We start from the raw sequence: 22,559 nt of genomic DNA on the forward strand, positions 1-22,559 counted from the left end.
CCTTTTCTTAATCTAATTTCAAGCCTAAAAATATTTTAACATAATATGACTAGAAAAAAATAGCCATTTAAAGGGTTAAGTGGGAGTTTTATAACCTTTAGTAAGCTGATATGAATGAGATATAAAAAATTCAGACTCTACTTCATAACAAACGATTTTGTATTGCATTGCATTTTAACGATTGCATTGTATTTTAACTTTCTGCAGAAATTTCGGACAGTATGACCCCTGAAATGTATGTTTAGAAATTGAATATTTAAAAAACGCTTCTGTCAGCGATTTAAAAAGTTTCTTCCAGTATGCTTATCAATTATTGACACACTTTGGTATTCCCAAGGTAAAACAATCAAAAAGGTAACAGATAGCGAAATGAATATATTGGTTGAGAAATCATAAAATTTATTTAGGAAATTCAGATTTCAACAAAACATAATAGACGGAATTAGAGCGAAAATCAGAAGATCCACCCCAGTTTATTTTAGTTTTTATTGCTTTAATATATTATTTTGTTGCAATTCGATACCTATTTAGATGTAAACATCTAATTTTGGATATGATCTGTTGAAAAAAGATGACACATAAACCAGCAAATTTTTTAAATTCTCACAAGTGGCACGATATTTCATACTTTAGCTGATAATACACGATTTTTCTATGGTTTATCACCAAATCTGGAGCTCGCCGATCCTGAGCAATAGTGGGTGGGTTTCCGAGTTGGCAGATTAGAAAATTACTGTTATACGTTTATACGTTTGAATTTTTTTTTAATAATATATCATAATAATTAAATATTCTTATTTGGAAGCAAAAAAATTAATGCCTAGAATAATTATAAATAGTTTTCGAGGAATTTTCTTATTTAAAAGTTTTTTTTCAGCATATACATATTAAAATAATAAATACAAACATTTATAGTTTCATAAAGCAAATGATATAAAAAAATTGAATTAAAATAAACCATTAACATGGTTATTTAGTTAAAGATGGGTTGAAATATGAAAATAAGTTGATCAGTTGTCGAGAGTGACTTCATAATGTGCATTGCTTGGATCTGTATAATAAGTAAATCTTTCAGTGGTCCGAATTCTATATCTGTTATAGTCAATGCGATTAATTGTTTGATAAGTAATAATAATTTTAATAGAGTGTTCAAACTAAATAATAATAAATATAGCATTAATATAAAAACTGATTAATTTTCATCCTCATAATCATTGTTTGATTTTAAGAGATTGGATTTTTTTAATAATTTGACTTCTCATGATTTTATTATTGTTTAGTACCATCGCATGTTGGTATTTTAGGTAATGAGAAACCAAACAAAATCGCCAAACCGAGGATCACACCAATAAATGTTACTTTACTAGAAAGCGATTTAAAAAAGCACACTAAAATGTTTCTTTATACTAGATGATAAATACAATGAAATCTTCAGGTAGACAATAAAATTCATATTACCAAAATACTTTTAAAACCTTGGTTAAAAAATTAGGAAAGCATACACTTTTTCTTCTTCTTTTGTTTATACATTGGACATACCGATTCTTTTAATTTCATTTGTTGCTGGCTGATCAACCACGATTGAGCTCGCTGTCAATTTCTTTATAAATTCTCAAAATTCAAGATTCAATACTTGCAAATTTGTTTCAGTTTCATAGCCAACTTATTTGAAAAAACATTTCACGTTTAATTTTTTGAATTTTTAAAATCCATTAAATTTTATCCAGTCAATATTTTAGAGGAATTATCTACACCTCCAGTTTTACGAAAGATTTATATTTTCACACTGGTGATTTTATTTTTCTAGCTTGGCACAGAATAGTCAACATCATGGCTTTTGGGCCATAAGGAACCACATTTGTCAAATATCTTCTTGGAAAGCAGAAAAAAAATATATAATTTGGAGTAACTCCTTAATAATAATCTAAGCTATTATAACGTTACATATTTGTTTAATGACAGATTCCAAACATTTTTTGAAATCACTCGTAATAAAATAAATGATTTTTAATCTAAAAACAAGGGAGTCTTCTGCAGAAATACGAGAAAGAGATGAAATTCTGTTATCGATTAATGTGGAAACTTGTTATTGTGCTGCCATCTACCGGTACTCGACGAATTTCTTAAAGCTATTTGTTTCCAGTACGTATATTTATTGGAAGCATGCGTATAAATGTTTAACTCTCTCATAATTTTAAATTTGTTGCACACTTTTTTTATCGATAAACTAATTTGAACTGAATGTTACTTTCCATAATTTATAATTTTATGCCATGTGTACAAAAATTCTCTTAGCAATTACTATTGTCATAAAATATTTTGTTATATGAAATAAACGCATACACATGATTTAATTTTTTTTTATTGTTTTTACAGATGTATCGTTGTATTTTCATCCTAACGGATTTATTGGAAAATTTCCACAAAAAATGCAAAAAGAATTATTAATTTAAAATGCACTTCATTTGATCTGAAACGAATTCGCAATTAATTTTACTACTAACATAAGAAATTGAAAATAATATTTTTAATTAAAAAAATTGTATTAAGTTTGTGTATGTTATTACATAAATAAATCATTTGAAAAACTTACAAAGCATATTTAGAAAATTTTCGCATTCAGATATTAAAATTTTAACTATCATTATTATTAGCATTTTGGCTACTTTATAAAACAATGGATACTGCCAGAAAATTTTAATAATTAATTATAATAATAAAAAATTAAGAATAATTTATATGCCAGAATATATATATATATATATATAATTTTGGCAGTTACATGGCCGAAAGGAATAGAATTTTTCAATAAAATACGGTTTAATTTACAATGGGAGGAATAATTTTTATTCAGGAACAAAGGCGCAGTGCTTACGTTCGCACCAGAAGACAAGAGCGAGAACGTCAGAATTTTTCCATTTCATGGCTTTATTATGAGATTTCTTTGATACATGTCGACTTAAGAAAGGGAATCTTAGGTACCTTTTAAAACCTATGTAGGCGCCTTTATCCTTTCGCTCTCGGCATAAGGAATAAAGAAAAAAAAAAAAAAAAAAAAAAAAAATTAGAGCGCGTGTTGGTAAAGATTAAATTTTAAAAATAAGGATTTAGATCAGCAGATAAGAGAAAATTTTAGAATGAAATAACACAGACTAATTTAAGATTTAAAAAAGTAGGAAATTAGTTAAGATTTAAACTAAATTAAGAAATTCATTATATATATATATATGTGTGTGTGTTAGTGTGTGATTAAAAAAGAAACTGAAATGGAATTTTTCAATAATAATTCTTATTCTTCATGATGTATTGGAAGGATTTCAAATTTTATCCATTATCTCAATTTTTTCCATTAACAATTTTTTTTTTTTTTTTTTTTTTTTGTAAGCGCCATGGCGAAACAGCGCCGTGAACCGAATGTGAAGGTAGAAAGTAGGATAAGGAGACCGTGGGGACGTACCGTCATACGGTAATAGGTTCCGAAGCGATTATTTAATGAATTCTAGCAGAATCAGGAATTATTTTATACGCGTAACAGTGAAGAACATTAGAACCATAAACCTACGCATTCAGAACTAAAAGTTAAGTTGGAGTTATTAATTAGAAAATAATCATTTTTATAATGCATATTGTGTGTGTGTGTGTCCGTGCTGTAATTTAGCATAAAGTTAAATATATATTTAAGAAATTGTGAATATATATTCAGGCCATCTGATATATGATGCCAGTGTTCTGTGACATACAATTATCTTCCATTTCTCTGTCACTTTTATAAATTAATATTTAGAATGGAGGATTATTGAAAACAAATAATAATGATTTAAAATCATAATATGCAGTAGATTTTGATTTATTCTAGATATTTTTTTAAAAAATTAGTCATATATCTGTTTAACCTCTACACATGGGAACCTATTATAAATATCTCTACTGTGAGAAAGTTCCCTTTATTTCTTAATGGTTACGTAATTTATGATTGAAATTGTTACCGAGCATTATCTAAAAGACTTCACGGTTCAATTCTTTCCTTCAAAACAGGCAAAGAAAAAAAAGAAAACGTCGATTTTCCGCCTTTATGACTTTTTTTCCCGTATATTTCACTCAATGATTTACTTGAAATTATTTCTAGAGATAAAAAGTCAGACGTCGATATATATTTCTATGACAATGTCAGTATTATTATTATTATTATTTTCAGATCTTAAGCTTACCTGCTCCGAGTAATTTCGGTTAAGTCACCATAAAAGTGGAAATTTAATGTGCATGCAGTTGGATTGAACATGAATCATATACTAAGAAGTTAAAATATCTCTATTCAGCGTATTGCACGAAAAAAAGTTGTTGGTCATAGAAAGTTAAATTGACAATTTTGCTTAGTTATACGATTCAGAATGAAACAAAAGGTTCTAAAAATGAATTAAAGGAGATATAAGTCAACCCTCTTTAGCATGAATAAATTCAGTTGTCATTGTTTAATCGTGGATGTGATGTATATTAATTGTGAATTTGAAGTGATATAGGGATGCATCAGATGCAGTCATTTACCATAAAAAACCATATGTACCAATAAATTTTGAATCAGTGAGCGGTCTTTTTATCTGTTTTTTTTTTTTTTCCTCTTTCACCTGCTTTATTCGTTTCCCCGTGCTTTTAAAAATTTGCTACCAATTTGTACCGTTCTAATAATCATTCATCCTCATCCCACACCTCCTCCTTTATAATGGTTTAAGCAAGGGTACTTCTGTATTTCAGATTGATCTGGCATTTGAAGGAATATTTAAATTTATTTCTATTAGAAAGAGTGAAAACCCCTCAAGAACCTTCTTTAACTGATCAGGCTTTAAATTTATGTTGGGAAACACTTTATCAAAAGATTTTGCTTAATTTCGCATGTTTCATGCTTATAATGAAAGGCATTTGCAATAGATTTCTTGACTTATTTCCTCATGTAGAACTATGAAATTTTAGTTGTCGGTTCCAAAGGGCAATAGAATATTTTAATAATTTTAGATCCTTATCAATTAATATATTAATTTAGCTAAAAATTAATTTCTGAAGTGGTGCCATCTAGTAGTTAATTTGAGAAATATTTCAAATATCAATTTTGATGCTTTCGGCGTGTAATTTATTTATCTAACAAAGTTTAAATCTTATTTGCTCTATTATAATTTTTTTGAAAAATTTATTATGCAACCATTTATATTGCGTTCGATATATATACATATCACAGCTTAATTTTTACATACCTCTTGAGGGATTTTTAAAATAAATTCCGCAGTTAACTGGTTAAAAATGCTTTTGTGTAAATTAGAATACGTAGACTTAGAAAATTGGAATATTAAAATAACGTAGTTTCCCCACGATGAAATTTTATATGCCTGTAAATATAGATATAAATAGGTTTGGCATAGAGATTTTCATACGGTGATGCTATGTCCACATTTATCAAAAATTCGGTCAAAACAAAAATAATGAAAGTGTGAGGAGCAAAAAATAATATAAGGGAGATATAAAAACACAATTATTGCTCTAAAAAACAAAAAAAATAATCTGACAATCATTTTATAAAACTTCGGAAACATTGCACGTAATATTAAAATCTCAATTTTCTTAGATTATTTCTCTTTTTTTTCATATGTTTTTACGATATTTTTAATCTCTAGATTATTGATGAAAAAAAATAATTTTTCCTTTTTAATGCGCCGAATTTTTTTTTTTATTTATATATATTTTAATGCATTTGGTAACCAGTTTGTTTGTCGGGATTAGTTGTTAAAAATTTCAATTAAATATCTTGTTTAATTATATTTTGATGGCTTCTTCAACAGATATTTTTAAATTTTTATCGATGAATTATTTACACTATTTTAGAAGCCTTAAACCATTCTGTTCACATTTCGTATATATCCTTAATTTTCTGTCTTTATCTTTATGCATCCAATTATATTATATAGTATTTTTTTAAAAATTGCAACTGCTTTATTTTGAAGTCAAACCTTAAAATTGAAATTTTTAGCAAACAATAATTAAAATAATAATAAAAAAACTATCTAGCAAAAAAAGCTGGTATCATTCAAAAGAAAATTTTTTGTCTTTTAAGATGATGTAAAAAACATTTTTTGCTGTAATATTTTCGGAAATTATCGCTGAAAAATACTAAAATTTCGCATAATTTTTAATTAGTTCAAATTTTAATTAAAATTTCAAAAAAAAAATCTCTCCAATTTGTATATTTTCTCCATCCAAAGAATAGATAAACCTAGCGTTATATCAAATGTTCTGGCATATAGAGCGACAACACGCGCACTCATCTTCATTATTAGTACAGATTGGCCTCCGAATAATATCAAAATTGCTTTAAAAGTCTTATGTAGGATGGAGATCCTCATCTAGAAGTAACAGGAAAGAGTTTTAATCCATTATTATTTTCTCAGTTATATTATTTTACTCCTGTTGAAATGTACAGATGTACAATCTTTTAAAATTCTCAGGGCTTCAAAATTCATTTACTCTACCGGCTAGATGTCATTATAGGAAATTTTATCAAGATTGAGAAATTCTGTAAAGATTAGATATCCATGCATATTCTTCACTGGACAACCCCAAAACAGATTACTTCGGAATTCCTTGTTTCTGTTTATCTTAAAACTGACCAATAGGATGTCATTGCCCTCACGTGATGGTTCTGTCGAAAGTGACTTTTCTCATTTTGATAGAAAACAGGATCTAACGAAAAGATCAATAAATCGATATTTTTTTGTTGCCAATCTAAAAAAAAAAAAGGATTCTGAAGAACGAATTTTATTGCAAACGCGTGCAAAAGAAGTTTAAAATTCTGAATTTGTTTTATTTAAATTATCCCGAACATTTTTTTCTTCTTCAAATTAATTAAATCTCATATTATATTTTTACATAAAAAATATTGTCAGGCGTAGAAATGGAACAAACTCCAGTATTAATTTTATATTCTTAACATATATCAAAAGCTATGAAAAATAGAACGAATATCTTATTCCAAAAATTATTTAAGATTATTTATTTAAAAAAATATTCCAAAAGATTTTTATTAAACACAATTGCGAGACAAAGAGAGGAAGATGAAACCCACGGTTACAGGATAAGAATATTTTTTGCCAATACGTCATGTAATAAATAAATGTACGAAGTTGTCGGATCAAATATTATTTGCTGTTATATCAATCGATTTCATAGTCATTCATTTTCATTCTATATCTTTAATCACTGCATCTAAGGAAATGCAAAAACGTGTACCATATTATCAAAAATATTTTCGATTTCATTATTATTGGGTTTTTTATTAAATCAAAACTAGGAGAGCGCAGAATCGTATTTATTTATTAGGCAGACGATTTATGAAGAATAAATTAACTTTGACTGGCTCAAGAAAAGGCAAACTTACACGAAAAGTAAACTATGCTTCGTTCTTGTGCATTTTTGTTGCATGCTAATTAAGGTACTTTGAATCCATGTACAACTGATTAAAATAATTTGTTGATTTACTGCTTTATAGCATAAATAACTCCGTATTTATAGAGAAAAATTCGTATTGATTTTCTTTCTTTTAATTTTAAATCTGGACCTGTCTGATTCGAAGATGCATCCAATTTTTTCTACGTGTGATAGAGAGAATCTATTTCCAGACTACAAAAAGTTCTTGGAAGTCAGACACTTAAATATACATAAAACTGCTTTTAGGAGACCTGTATTTGCAAAGTCTGCAGGTCGGACTATTTAGACTAGAACTACCAAATTAAAGAATAGCAATGTGCATCTCGTAACAATTTTTTTCGGTATTTTTTGTTAGAATTTAAATTAAAAATTAAAGGAAATTTTTGGCATTTCTTTACGAAACATTTTGAGAAGATTGCTCAAAAAATGAGCTTTACACCCTTTTAAAATTTTAAAAATTGTCTTTTGATGATAAAAATTTAACTAATATTTAAATAACAATTTTTAAATTCGTATTTTACGTAATTTCGAAATAACTTTATAATCTTGAAATGTAATTCAAGCCATTTCCATATCTTCAAGCAACACAGATTACCCTGGATACTAAAGCAGGGCGTGAGTAATTCTAATGTGTTATAGAATCATGAAATATATTGCATTTAGACGGTAAATTACCAAAACATTACATTCTTAATGACATTATTGTCCCATGATATTTATCTTCATTTGGAAAGTTCAAGATTTAATTAACCAAACAGGTGTAAGGATTTTTTAAAAATCCGGCTTTAATACTAATCATAATTTCATATATAAAATACTTCATGAAATATTTTAAGCACATGAATATCTAGTTATATATAAAAGATTTAACTGAAATTAAATACGTTTGATATTACAAACTAAACAACTGATCGCCAGAGGCAACTGGTAATATAAAAAACAATTATTTTAACGTAATAATTTGGAGTCGTATCACAAGTTCAAAAACTTTTCGTCATGCTGTATAAATTTCCTTTAGTTCTCAGTTTTTACATATATCTTTAAAAGATATTAATTTGAGCGATCTTAAATATTTTCACATTTAACATGACTTTTTATAACTTATAAAAGAATTTTTCTACGAAATATTTCTAGTACTGCATTTAAATGTTGTTTTAAAAACAATTTTTTAGAAAACAGCTTCTTTGTTGACTTAAAGTATTTTTACAACGATAAGAAGAATCTCATACCTTAGAGAATTCAAAATTAAAAACTTTGGATTCAACAAAGCTCTAGAAAACGCCCACGCCAGAGATATATTTTATAAAATATACTGGGTATACTCGATATACTGGGATTTCTGAAACCATAGGATTTCAGGTGAAGTCAGGCATTTAGAAATAAATTATCTTTACAATTGAGTTTAGAAACCGGGAATATAAACGGTGTTCTCTACAAGAGACCTGTTGTCATCAAATTAGAGGTTGATTATAAAATTATTTTGTAGTACATGAAGCTCACTTTAATACATATCGACACTTTGATAAAACTTGTAAAATTTCTGAAACGCAATAAAATGTTTCGCTTTTCTACTATTTTTCTATCTTTAATGACTATTTTCACCTTTTCATAGTCTTTGCCTAGCGCCTGTGTTTTTCATGCTGCAGGTGTCGTTTCAATGCCATTCATGCCATTAATGCGAAGGCATTGGTAGCCTTTGCTTTTTTTATATTATCATCCAGTAATTCAGCAAACAAGGTCCCGATTTTGAATATGGTAGGAATAGAAAAAAGATAGTTCACCCAGCTATATGTAGCCTCTAATGCAGATTATTTTTTTTTCCCATGTCTGTACAGAATAGAATACTTCCCAGCCTTGGACAAAAGTCACCTTTATAAGGTTGTGACACATCATTGGTCAACATGAACTTGTCACGATTTGCTTTATGTATATAATACGCAGATGGTATTAATTAATCAGTATTAAGAATCTTGCATATGTCGTGCTAATTTCAGCGGTATATTCTTTTGGGGAATCAAAATTTTCCTGTGTCGTGCGTTGCATCCATCTGTTCTATAAAATAAAATTTACAAAATTAAATAATTCTTTCAGGGATATTTCTCCAAAGAAAATTGCATCTATCCGCAAAAAATTTACAGATTTGAAAATCCTTCCTCTTCCCTTTATCTGCACAGATGCAATTTCTAATTCAATACTGTCTGTGCATAATAAGATTGTTATTCCCATATGACCCTTCGTTGCCATTGTTATGACCCTTCTAAATGTAAATGGCCGCGGTGGCCTGGTGGTAAGGCCTCGGCTTGTGAGCCATCGGGTTTCAGGTTCGAGACCCGATTCTACCGAAGAAGCCTCGTGTAAGGGGGTCTGTTGCATGTTAAATCCGTCATGCTAAACGTCCTCCCGCTGGTGTGGAGAGGGGGGGTGCCAGCTCAGGTGTCGTCCTCGTCATCTGACCACGGTTCAAAATTACAAGGTCCATCCCAAAATAGCCCTAGTGTTGCTTTACAACGGGACGTTAATATAACTAAATTAAACTAATCTAAATGTAAACAAATTTTCTGACCCTGATATTTATATATAAAGACAAATCAAATAAATTACTAAAGCATTAAAAGTTTAATAAAGGAATTGATTCTAACTATATTTACCGGGAATTTTTTTATTTTAATGCATAAACAATGCTGTTTTTGAATTAGTTTTACATGATAATAATGAAAATCTAACAAACACACTATCTATGATGAAATAAATGCATAGAAAACTCCGATTCCACATTTGTCAAATTCGAAATTTTACGAATTTTTATTCGAGACGAAAGACTAAGAAATGATTAAACTGTTACTTAATCCATAAGGCAAGCAAATTAAACGAACTTCAATAATTTCTGTAGCAATTTTGAGTTAAGGTGTTAAAATTAATTGTAAAATTTTATGTGAATTCACTATTATAAATGCGTTCGAATAAATTTTAAAATTTTACTTTTCGATTTTAAGAACTTGAGATAATACTCAAAAGTGGACTTATTTTCTTCTGAGAAACTTTACATCTATTATAATGTTATTGTAATATGGACAATCGAATAATGGCATATTTTGGTTTCTTTAAATACAAACATAGCTTCTATAAATAGGAATATGATGATAAATGGGTGTTTTATTGTTGAATTAAGTCCAAAATATGACAGAAAAACATGACATAAAGAACATGTTTTTTCTTTTGCTGCGTCATTCTTTAAACGAGTACAAGAAATTTAGGGTACAGGTATGCAGTAAGTGCGTAGAAGATATCTTCAAATGAACTGCCAGTTGAGGTTCACAATTTTTAACAGGGATAGGAGAAATAAAATATTAACACTTTTGCAGCATATAATAGGTATATTCATATTAGTTTTAATAATGGCGAAGAGACAGCTTATACGAAAAAATAATATATATTGATTGTTTTCTTTTATGTTAAAAAGGTGACACACTAAATCTCTGCTAATAATAAAGGATAATTAGTGTGTTCTTATACAGGATAGTTTCTTTGACTTACAGCTACGACACAAATGTATTTTGGAAGGTAAGAATGTGCAGCTGGGAATGATTTTTTGGAAATTTTAATTAATTGAAAATTAAGAGAGATTGTTATTTCCTCGCGATAATATTTACAAAAATTATTGCACAAACTGATTTTAACATCATTTTAAAATAATGATTTTTAATTGATTTTTTTAACAATGATTTAATTTTTCGAGGAAATTTTTCTTGAATTTTGATAATTTTTTGAAATACTTTTTAAAGAATTTTACTAAAATAGGTTTTATTGTTGTCATGAAATTCAAATTTTTTTTATTATTTCATCAAATATTTAATCGTGCGATCTTCCTTCATTGTTGAAAGTTAAGAAAGGAACATTCTGTTAATTATCTGCATAGTTTAAGTGAAGAATTAGAAACTGAAATTACATTTCCTTAAAAGACTATGTAAAATTCGAAGATATATAATTCAGACACTTAAGATGTCAGTTTGATGTTGTGAGACTTGATTCCATTAGGAAGTTCATGTACACATTAAACTGAACAGGTATGAAGCTAATAAAATAATAGGGTTCTAATACCTCTCGTAGATTTATGTTTAATCTGTTAACGGTTTCTACCTCTTCGGAAAATGCGCATCTAAATTATGTCGCAAAAACGTAGCGATGACGAGTATACTCGTCAAACACAGAGTATATGTAATATGAGATTATGTTGTAATAAGATGACTTTTAACTTTTTTTTTATTTCAATAACACATTTATTTATTTATTTAAGCTAACGTATATTTTTTGCATATGAAAGAAAAGAAGCATAATTTTTTATTATTATTGTTATTTTAATTTGGTGTTAGAGAATGGTATTGAGCAAAGTATGGCACAACGCATAATAATCTTATTTGTTCTGTTGATTTTGACTTAGCCTCAAAATATTTTAAATTTCTTGAAATCTACGAATATGTTTCATTTTTTCTAAAATTGTAATTCAAATTGCAAAAAAGTCACTACTTATTATTCCTGAGGAATAAACTTGTCATAATGCAAAATGTTGTACGTTTTACATGAAGAGTATACAAGTAAAAAAAAGCTAAAAATACGTAATTTGTTGAGGACATCACGAAATTAAATTTTGCACACGATTTTTCATCGAGATTAAGCACAACCAATATTCCCGACGAAACTATTGGTCGCCAGAAGTGTATAACTAAAAAAAAAAAAATAATAAAAAAAAAAATACTGAAGATACATTAAAAAATTTTTTATTATTTTTTTTTTTGAAATCAGTTGCAAATTTTTATCTGAAATATATCATCATCATCATATTTAGCTAGACAGCCTAGGGTGGGCCAGTGCCTTCCTCCGAATTCTGTTCCACCTCATTCTACTTTTGACACTTCTGCACCAGTTTCTTTCTTGGATAGCCAGGAAGTCTGTCTCCACTGGCTCCATCCATCCCATTTTGGATCTACCCCTTTTTCCTACTTGTTAGAAGTTTATGTAAAAGAATTTTTTTTTAATATGGAATCATCATTCATTCTAAATATATGAGCCGCCCAGTTCATCCGATTTATTTTTATGAACTTTATAATATCTGATTCTCTATGGATTTTATATAGCTCAAAGTTATATCTTCTTCTCAAAACATTGTTGATTTCTATCCCACCAAGAATAGCTAGCAGAATTTTTCTTTCGAAAATGGATATTTTATTTTCTCCAGTTTTGGTCAAGTTCAGGTATTTGAGCCATAGATAAGTATTGGTATAATTAAGGTTTTATATAGTAAAAATTTTGTATTTCTTGATAGTAGTGAGGATTTAAAAAATCGTTTTAGTCCATAAAAAGCTTTATTTGCATTCATTAGACGGCCTTGCGTCTCCTTGACTATGCTATTGTCATCAGTAACTATAGAACCAAGATAAATAAAACTTTGGACAACCTGGAATTTGTGAGAACCAATTTCTAGATGGGATTCATGGGAGGTTCCATTACTTAGTACAAGCATATATTTGGTCTCTTCGCTGTTTATGATAAGTCCCATGCTATTAGTAGCATGCTCTAAAGAAAGAAAAGCATCTTTTAATGCGGAGACAGTTCTTGAAATAATGTCAATATCGACCGCATAGGCCAAAATTTGTATTGATTTTTAGAATATATTGCCTCTGATGTTAATTCCTGAATATCTAATGACTTTCTCTAAAGCAATGTTAAAAAGAAGACAGGATAAAGAATCACCCTGCCTGACTCCATTATTGACACTCATTTCTTCTGTTAAAGATCCTAAGAATTTGACCCTGCAAGTGGTATTGGACATACTTGCAACTGCAAGTCTAATTAGTTTAGACGGTATTTGAAATTCAGCCAGAGCTTCATACAAGCGATTTCTATTAATACTATCAAAAGCTTCTTTGGAGTCTATAAAATAATTATGTGTAGTAATACCAAATTCTCTGGTCTTTTCCAGAATTTGCCTAAGTGCAAAAATCTGATCTTTAGTATATTTTCTCTTGTGAAAACCACATTTTTAACTTACAATTTTAGGGTCTATATATTGTGTAAATCTTTTGTATAAGGTGTTAGACAAGAGTGGTACATAATAGTACCTCTATAATAGTACAATCCATTGAATCACCTTTTTTTTTTATATCTGAAATATAAGCACAGCATATTTAATCTAACTAGAACATCCTTTTACTTGATACGAACTTCAAAGCTCATAGAGACCGTTATTCCGTTCGCGAAGCTAAGTTCAATGGATTTCAATGGTGTCAATTCAAATAATCGCGTGACAAGTCAAATGTACCGTGCCACTTTAATTTAGAAATCCATGTGCATCTTGCAGGAGAAAACAAAGTGATGTTACACCAACGCATGAGAAAGAGTGCAATTAGATTATATTCAGTCAAGTTCTACTAGTGACTGACCTGAAATTCATGAATGATCATTTTTAATTTCTCATATATTAAATATTCAAAGAGAAAGTATTACATTTACTAAAAAATTATAATTCAATACTTTGACGCATTTTCACGTTGCAGATCTCTTTGAGTACGAAAAACACATTTTTGGAACTATGTTTCTTTATCTTTAAAAACGATAACTCAAAAACACTTTGAACCAGATGAAGGAATTTTGGTACACAGACTTTAAACTATACTTATAGATTTCTATCAAATTTTGAATGAAATCTATTTAGAGGAAGTTTGTTTGCTTGATTGACTGAACACGATTAACTACAAAACGTTAAAGAATTAGATAAATAAAATTTGATATACAATTTTAGCATCTGAAATGCAAATTCTTATAAAATTTTGATTCAAGTCTATCGAAGGGTTGATTAGATTGCGCGATTTCTTTTAGAAATCTTAATTTTAATTCTTATTTACAAAATTTTGAGATATTTTGACGTTTTTTTTACGATAACTTCCGAAAATATACCAGCTACAAAATTATTTTTACACCGTTTTAAAGTTCAAAAAAATTATCTTTTCAGTTATACCAATTAAATTTCTATAAAAATCATTAGTTTGATTTTAAATAATATATAAAGACATTTTTAGGTCTATTTAACAATATTTCCTTTGTTATGAACGAAACAAATAATTTTCTTTAACGATACTAAAAGCTTATTTTTAATAAAATTTGAAACTTGGACATACTTTGAAGCTTATTTATACTTTAAAGCTTATATTTAATAAAATTTTTTCATAATGCAGCAATTACAGCTAACGTTTAACTTAAAAGAAACAATTTTTTTTTTGTTTTTAGAAATTCGTGCATTTTTAACATTTTTTTTTTTTTTTTTTGCTAGATTCTTTTCTTTTTTGTTGAAGTACGCTGATTATTTATAATGAACCAAATAAATTTTTATTGAATTATCCTGAAATATAATTTATTTCCTGAACTAAACTTTAACTCTAAATCTTTAACCCTAAAACTTTAATTCTAAATCATTCTTCTTTCTACCCTTATATTCTTGGGAATGTGCTACGATTCAAACAAGCATGTTATTAGAATAGTTAATGTTTATTTATTCCCCTTTTAAAATTAAAATTCAAATTTTAGTTTAGATAATGGAAAATTCAACAAATGAACATAATTATATAAGATTCTTAAAATGGTACGACTTACATGATAGTGTAAAGTGAAATTTCAGAATATTTCGCAATGGAAGCCATTAAGATTAAATTACCTATAAAAGATTCAAACTGAAAAAAATTTACCTAATCGGTGATTTCGGCGAACCGACTGATCGGTTACAGTGCCTTCCAGTTGTAGTTATATAATTAAGATAAATTTTTTCTTCAAAAATATGTAGGATATAAAATTACTGAGAGCCACTTTAATAATAAAATTTTTAAAAAAAGCCCAAAAATTAAATTCTGGTTGAATATTTGAAGACTTCTAATTTCCAAAGCTGCTTTCAACAATATTTATTAATGGTAGTGCAATATATTATCAATAATAAAAAATAATTGTTTTAATAATTAAAACCTCAATCAATCCAAAGAATCATTTGATGTAACATAAAATATTTTAAAAATATATTTGTGCTGTTTTAATATTTATATAATTCCTACCAACAGATAAAACATTCATTCCTATCATTCAGAGGGTCGTATTTTTATAGCGGAGACACTGGAGCGTGGCGGTTCATAAATCAAAGTTAACTACCCTTCCAGAAATTTCAATGCTCAGATCGAATCTGCTCCGAAAAACCGGATTTCCACCCCCTTTTCGTTCGAAAGAATTTCTCCCGGGAATGTGTCCCTCGATAGGGAAGCACTAAAGAAAATGCGTGCTGTCGCAATGCGCCCTCTACCGATAAACTTGGAAACTCCTCTCCAATGTTGTCCACTAGGACTCTTCCGATGTGGAGGGTATAGACGTCAGGTGCCAGTATTCCGAATTTCCTTCCTCTTCTGTCCTTAGTGTTTATAAATAACACTCCCCGATACCTCGCAGAAAACGATTTTTAGTCTCCATACCCTAGCCTCTGCCTAGCCTTTGTCGTTCCTGACGCATTCAACAGCGACCATGTTGTTTAAAACGGTTACGCGATGTTTACGTCTGGCTAATTCGACCAGAATACTCACCATTCGCACGTGCACAACTGCTGCAAGTCCTGAACATGGTGCCAACGAGTATCATCATAATTTTTGGGTATTTATCGTTTGCATTTCTTTATTGGATACTGTGGTTATTTTATGTCCGTTTTTTTATGCATAATGTGAAAAGCATAAAGCATTGTCTGCTTTATGCTTTTCTGTATTGATTTTCTAAGGAATAGCTTTGAGATTTTTCTAAGCATAAAAGTATTCTTCAAAATTCAGTGAACTCTCAGAGTAGATATACTTTATTCTTTTTAATATATCAATATACCTTATTATTTTTAATATATTCTTTTTAATAAATCTGTATAATTCTCTATTTTTAAGAAATTATCCGAATAAAAAATCGTCCTTAAAAAATAACGCTACCTATTTTAATTTTGCAAAAGCACGAAAAAAAAAAAAAAAAACCTGAATTTTTTCCTGACAAAAATCTTTTTTTTTACATTTAGTATGAATATTAGACCGTATTACATTTTCTTGTATGGAAAAAATTTTCATTTTTGAGTTAAGAAACTGTTTTTTTTTTTTCTGTCTCTTGTAAGTTGTAGGAATTTGAAATGGGTAGTGTTGTGACGCAAATATGCAATACTTTACCATATAAATCATAGAAAATAATATTTCAGACTTGTCATTTATTATATTCAAAAGCTTGCTAAATTATTAGAAAACGTAAATCCATTTTATTAGCAAATCTCCTGTTTAAGAATCGAGTCAGAATGGCCTTCTTTCTATGAAGAAAACTTGTATCTTATTTAAAATCGAGATAATTAAACCATATACAGCTGTATACATATCCCGGAAAAAGTGACAGAATTACTTTTAATTAGATGCAAATTCAGTATCCTTAAGGAAGCGTTGCAAGTGCTGTAGTAAAGTCCTTGAAAAAACGTTTGTGCATTTATTATGTTAATCTCGCAAAAAACTCGCCAGTCTTGGCCTAAACCCATTATGTTCAATTTAATATTTGGTGGGTTAATATTTTATCTTTTTAATGAAAATGTATGTGTACATTTTGAGAACTGATGTCGTATTTGTTTCATGTTGTAAACAACAATTGAATAACACTTATGCAATTATTTCATTTGTACTTTCTCAAAGAATTAAAGAAATCTTTCATTTGAATCGTCTATCGTTTCTAAAATTCGCATCTGAAAATAAAGAGAATTAAAAATTGATAAAATAGACATAAAATAATCAAGAAATTGACTTTTCAAATTCAAATAGTCTTTATTAATCCAATTCAGACTCGCATTTCTAAAATAAAGTAAATGTGCTAAAGTAATTTTCCATATTCAGGTGTGAAATTTTACAAATGGCTGTGAACAGTTGAAAAATTTTATTTAATTTTACCACGTCAAATATATTTCATATAAAGTGCGGAGTAAAATAATTAACTTATTTTTTTTAATTTAACAACCTCATATTTTTTAATTCATGTCACTCATTAGTTAATCTCTTTAATCCGGAAGTTTTTAATATTCAGAAAGTGAAAACTTCATTTACATTTTTCTAACCTGTGAAACCAGTTTCCCATTCTATTATTCGTAAGTGGTAAAAGCAAGCTAAAAGATTTTATGCTAAAATTCGAGAGAAGCAGAACTTTTGGAAATAATTATTTGTAAACTTTTCTTTTTTCTTTATCATGGCAGAATGCTACTGTTTAAGTTTTGCTTTATCATTTGCTAAAGTAGTCATTTAATGATAGTAATTGTCTTATTATGATAAACCTGGCAAAGTCATCAGCGTAATGCCCCTTGCCGTTAGCAATATGCAATCAACTCCACCCCTTTCTATGATAACAGTGCTAATTCGCTTCCGTGCTTGACAAAGCGAGTAATACATTCTTTTTAATTATAGTGTACGTGTAAAATGTACGTATAGTAGCACTATTTAAAACCACCTGTTGCTATTACTGATGAACGAGGATTCGAACGGAAGCATGGTAGAAACCTGGATGAAATACTAAATGAAGATATTTAAAAATCGTTGTCAATAAAATGAATTAGTTAAATTGTGATTTTAAGGTTTTATTTTATTCCTATAACCTAAATTCTGGGCCAGAATTAAGATTTTTTTATCGAATTAAAAGAAATATTTAGGATAGCATTGTTTTTACCTATTGCTTGATGATTGTGGGAAATTGCATTCTCAATTTTAAGATATTTTAAAAAAGAAAATCGGGTTGTGAATTCTAAAATATTCCTTATTATGAAGGACATGTTTGTTTGTATGTGACCAATTTGTAAGGTCTGGGATACAAGATCGGGAAGATTTCAGCTTCAAATTAACGCTTAATATGATGAATTCATATTAACTGTCTACAGCGCATTGAATCCGCCGGAGGGTCAAATGTCCTCCTGCTAGTATGACTTGGTACTTGGGAGAAGAGATGCCAGCTCAGACGTCATCCTCGTCATTTGATCACAATTTAAATTTGAGGTTCATCCCCAAGTTGTGATCCTCTTGCTTCAAAATGGGATTTAAATTAAATTAAATTAGAAATAAAAGCATTTCGGGTTCGAAACGTGTTCTACATATGCCTGCCATAATTTGTGTATTTGGACCTCCTTAAATGTTAGTTGCAAATATTGTTTGGACCTGGTGGATCAAGAGAAATAGTTAACTTATTATATATTATTAGTAAGGCACATGGGACATCTTATGGTGGTGTTAAAACTGACATCTAATATCAAATCTCCTCCTGACATAGAAGTCAAGGGGGCTTAATCTGAATTAGAAGTTTAAAAAGATTAAGATTTTTTATTTGACTTAGGAACTGACTCGTACTAAATATATCTCATTACTTCAAAACACAATTTAACTGAAACTAAAAGCAAACCTTATTGTGTGAATGTTTTAGTTACGAATAAATGCTTAGTAATTTTTTTTTCCGATTTCGAATTTAGTTCTTTAACTTTGGTTCTGAAGTGTGGTTCATGCATCGAATAATCATATTTTTCGATTAATAAGATAAAATTAAATTATTTGCAGTATTTATAATTCGATATATAAATTAATTTGAATCTGTAAAAATTGTATTCCATGAATTCTTAATTGAACCAATGCTACAATTTTCCAAAACGGAATATGCCATCTAATGAGACAACAAGGGAAAGTAAACAGTTTAGGAGTTAATATTTTTTCCTGTAATATACTTAATTCGTTTGCAAACAGTTCTTTTGACCTTTTAGTTCACATAAATATAATGGACAACTACACTCCTACCGCTGTTACTCCTTTAACGGTCGTTTACTGCAATTCTATTTCCAGAGAAAGCTTAATGGGAAGTCTACCAGAAATTTATCAGACGATCATAACGAAAAATTAATTTTCAATGACCTTTATTACAGAAATGTTAGAGCTCTTTTCAGGTGCTTATTTTTCTCTAAATAACATGATTATTTAATTATCACGACTCTTGTTATTGGTACTGATATAGCGGCTTATTCACTAGTATTTCCCATGCTAAAATTCGATTAGATTCTGTTTGGCAATATTTGCTTCTGTAAAGAGAAGCCTTCTAGATCGAAGTTATCAACGTTTCAAATATTTATTTTTCTTAAAAGACCGACCTTCAAGCTTGAATAAAGGCAAGAAAACGACTGCACAATTGCTGACGATTGCTTCATCAATGCAGAAAGTCATTATCTCGTGATGTTGATTCTTTTTCAATTATTCGTGTAAATCCTAGTTCGGAAGAGGAGCGTGACCAAATAAACATGTACTGCAAAAATAAGTTTTTCCGCAGCTGTCATTTCTAGTGCTTTGCTGACTGCAGCTGCGTGAACTAGACCTGAAAGAAATTTATTACATAGATATATTTATGGCAGTGAAATATCTCGACTTTATTGTTTCTTTTTGTTTCAAACGATATTTCAAAAATCTTTTAGGCAAAAAACAATAGTCCATTCAAATTATCATTATAAGTTCTTTTAATCAAACGATTTCGTATTTTCCTTTGTTTTTCAAAAATATTTCTATACATTAAAGATTTTTAATTAATGCTTTTTAAATGTGTAGAGAACACCAGTTCTCGGTAACTTTTATTCCATAAAATGCAAAGAAAAAACTTTAATAGTATTTGGTTTAAAAATATTTAGTAGTATTTGGTCAGTAGATCTATCGACTGTGATTCATTTTAAAATCATGCGCTGATTAGACACAGTATTGAATCAAAAATGATGTATTAAGCACGTCAGAAGTTTTCCTCGATCATAAATTACCAAGCGAATCTTGTAAATTTTAAGATCACCAGATGTTTTGAATTACGAATGTGAAGCATTTCTTTCTCTGAATAAATTTACTATTATTCAGGGTGTTTCGTAAATTCTCATAGGAGTGATGAAAGGTTACGATTTAAACAAAGCCTGCTGTAAGGTTTAGATGTGCATAGTTCAAGCTTAAAGCTTTAATTACCAACTTTATTCGTCTTAAATCTGCTCATAAGTCATCCTCGCCATTTGACCACAGTTCATATTTATTAAGTAAATTCCAAAATAAACGGTGTTGCTTCAAAATGAGGTATTAACTTCGTTCATTTCACCAAATTCCATGTTCCGATTTTATTATAAATTGATACAAATATTTCAATTCGATGAATGTGGTCCAGCTTAGCCAAAGATGGCTTTTGTGCCATAAAGAACTAACTCAACTCAACTTACTCATTTCATGATCATGTGATTGTTTCGTGGCAAATTTAATTTTGGAATTCACCGCTCAGCTTGTAGAAAGATAAAGCCAGAAAAAAAAAAAAAAAAAAAAAAAAACTCTTGGAACTCAGAACTGCTATGTTCTTATGGTATTTGTATCCCGTATGGTGTAGTCATTTAGCTTTTAATTCCATTAAAAACTTGAACTGATTCTTTTCATTATGATATATTTTGCTATATTTGCCATTTTTTAAAAATTAGTCTTCTCAAAATTCATAGGGCAAGCATTCTGTGCAATTAAAATATTTATAGTGTCTCAAAAAAAAAATATTTACGTTTTTGAACCTCGTTAATTTTGGAAAAAAATGAATGTTTAAAATAATTATTTTAAATTAGACAAAAGAAAATATTTCCATCTCGTAAAATTAATACGGAAAGGCTATTAAGAGTAGGGAAAAAAAAAAGTTAATACAGTTCTAGTTTGGAAGTTCAAAAACATCAAGTGTATTGAAACAAATTGCATTGTATGAACAAAGTATCAGAAGGCGAAAAATAAAAACCATTAAGAAATTAAAATACTATCGCGTCTCTATAATAAAAACGGACATTCACAAAGAACAATCGGCATTTAAAAACGTCTTAGAAAATGTTTAATTTCAGAATAAGTTTCAAATGAAAAGAAGCTAGTGAAAAGAAATTTTACGAGTCTTGTTGTAAACTGTAATGTATATAGTTTGTTTTAAAATCCGAGAAAGTGAAACATTTCAGCAACTTTTAAACACACAGCCAGCTGTGCAAAGAGCATAGCTGTTTTTCCCGATTAACTGACAGAAAATATTCTGTACCCGTTTCCCAAGATTTTTTGAGATGACGCATAAAAATACGAAGGAAATCATAAAGTTTTGTCTCGGTTGTATTGAATGATTTACTTTGCAATAATCTTTTGAATCTCCGCTTTTATTCTAATAAATATCCATCAATGTCAATGACGACATACTTTTTCTTTTCCTGCAAGGTTGCAAAAAGCCGATGTCGTGTAGAAGCTCAAGACACAGGGTGAGTGTACGACAGTAAAAAAAACCTTAAAGGGAAACATTTTCAAATCTTAACATTCTGCTGAGGTCTGTTAAGAAATGATCGATTGATAGATGTATATTAGCGCATTTTACCATGATATTTTCCGTACATTTATGACAATATTTTAGAACCATATTTCTACAGATAAGTGTAATTCTCACGCTTTACTCGTTGCTTAGAAAAGTTTGAACACAATTCTGTAGAAAATCGATTTTGGTCTTCAGTATTCTACTTCGTGTTGCCGTGCTCCGAATCTTTTCGCTTCCAATAGGCACTGTGTTTAAATTGTATTTTTAAATATAATATGGAGAATATTATATATAGAATTGTATTCTATATATAAATAATATATATTTAGATAGAAATATTATTCTATTTCATTTTCCCGTAGTAATGTAAAAACTCAAAATATGGAAAAACTCCAATCTGTATTAAATTATGCTATTTACGTTTTGCATGTAGAGAATGAACCAGACCAAGGAACTAACACAAAGGATATCGGATAGTAGGAACTTTTGTAAAAAGTACCAGATGTATTCAAAGCAAAAATATTGTTCGTACATATATGTATAAAACATATTTTAGCAGTTGCGAGATCGAATAGAAGAAACTTTTGAAATTCTTAACTTTCATTATTTTATTCCGGTGGCGCGCGCGCGCACACACACACACATTGATAAAGATAAAAAGTGGTAAGATACGTCAGTCTGCATCGCGACACAAGAGCAGAAGAAACAAA

The 22,559-nt window shown here is 28.9% G+C and overlaps 1 protein-coding gene across 3 annotated transcripts in view; it reads left to right on the top strand.

Annotated features, from left to right (window-relative positions):
* Positions 1-22,559, top strand: part of LOC129983612 (glutamine synthetase 2 cytoplasmic-like) — a 57,356-nt gene that overhangs the window by 13,448 nt on the left and 21,349 nt on the right. The window contains exon 1 of one of the 3 annotated variants that reach the window (XM_056093139.1): positions 15,850-16,143. The exons of the other annotated variants lie outside the window; for them this stretch is intronic. Within the exon in view, the coding sequence (XP_055949114.1) occupies positions 16,018-16,143 (126 nt within the window). The 5' untranslated portion in view covers positions 15,850-16,017. Of the gene's footprint in view, positions 1-15,849; positions 16,144-22,559 lie in introns of those variants that run through there. 3 annotated transcript variants of the gene reach the window in all.

The sequence above is a fragment of the Argiope bruennichi genome, chromosome 9, assembly GCF_947563725.1.
Source record: "Argiope bruennichi chromosome 9, qqArgBrue1.1, whole genome shotgun sequence".
Lineage (NCBI taxonomy): Eukaryota > Metazoa > Arthropoda > Arachnida > Araneae > Araneidae > Argiope > Argiope bruennichi.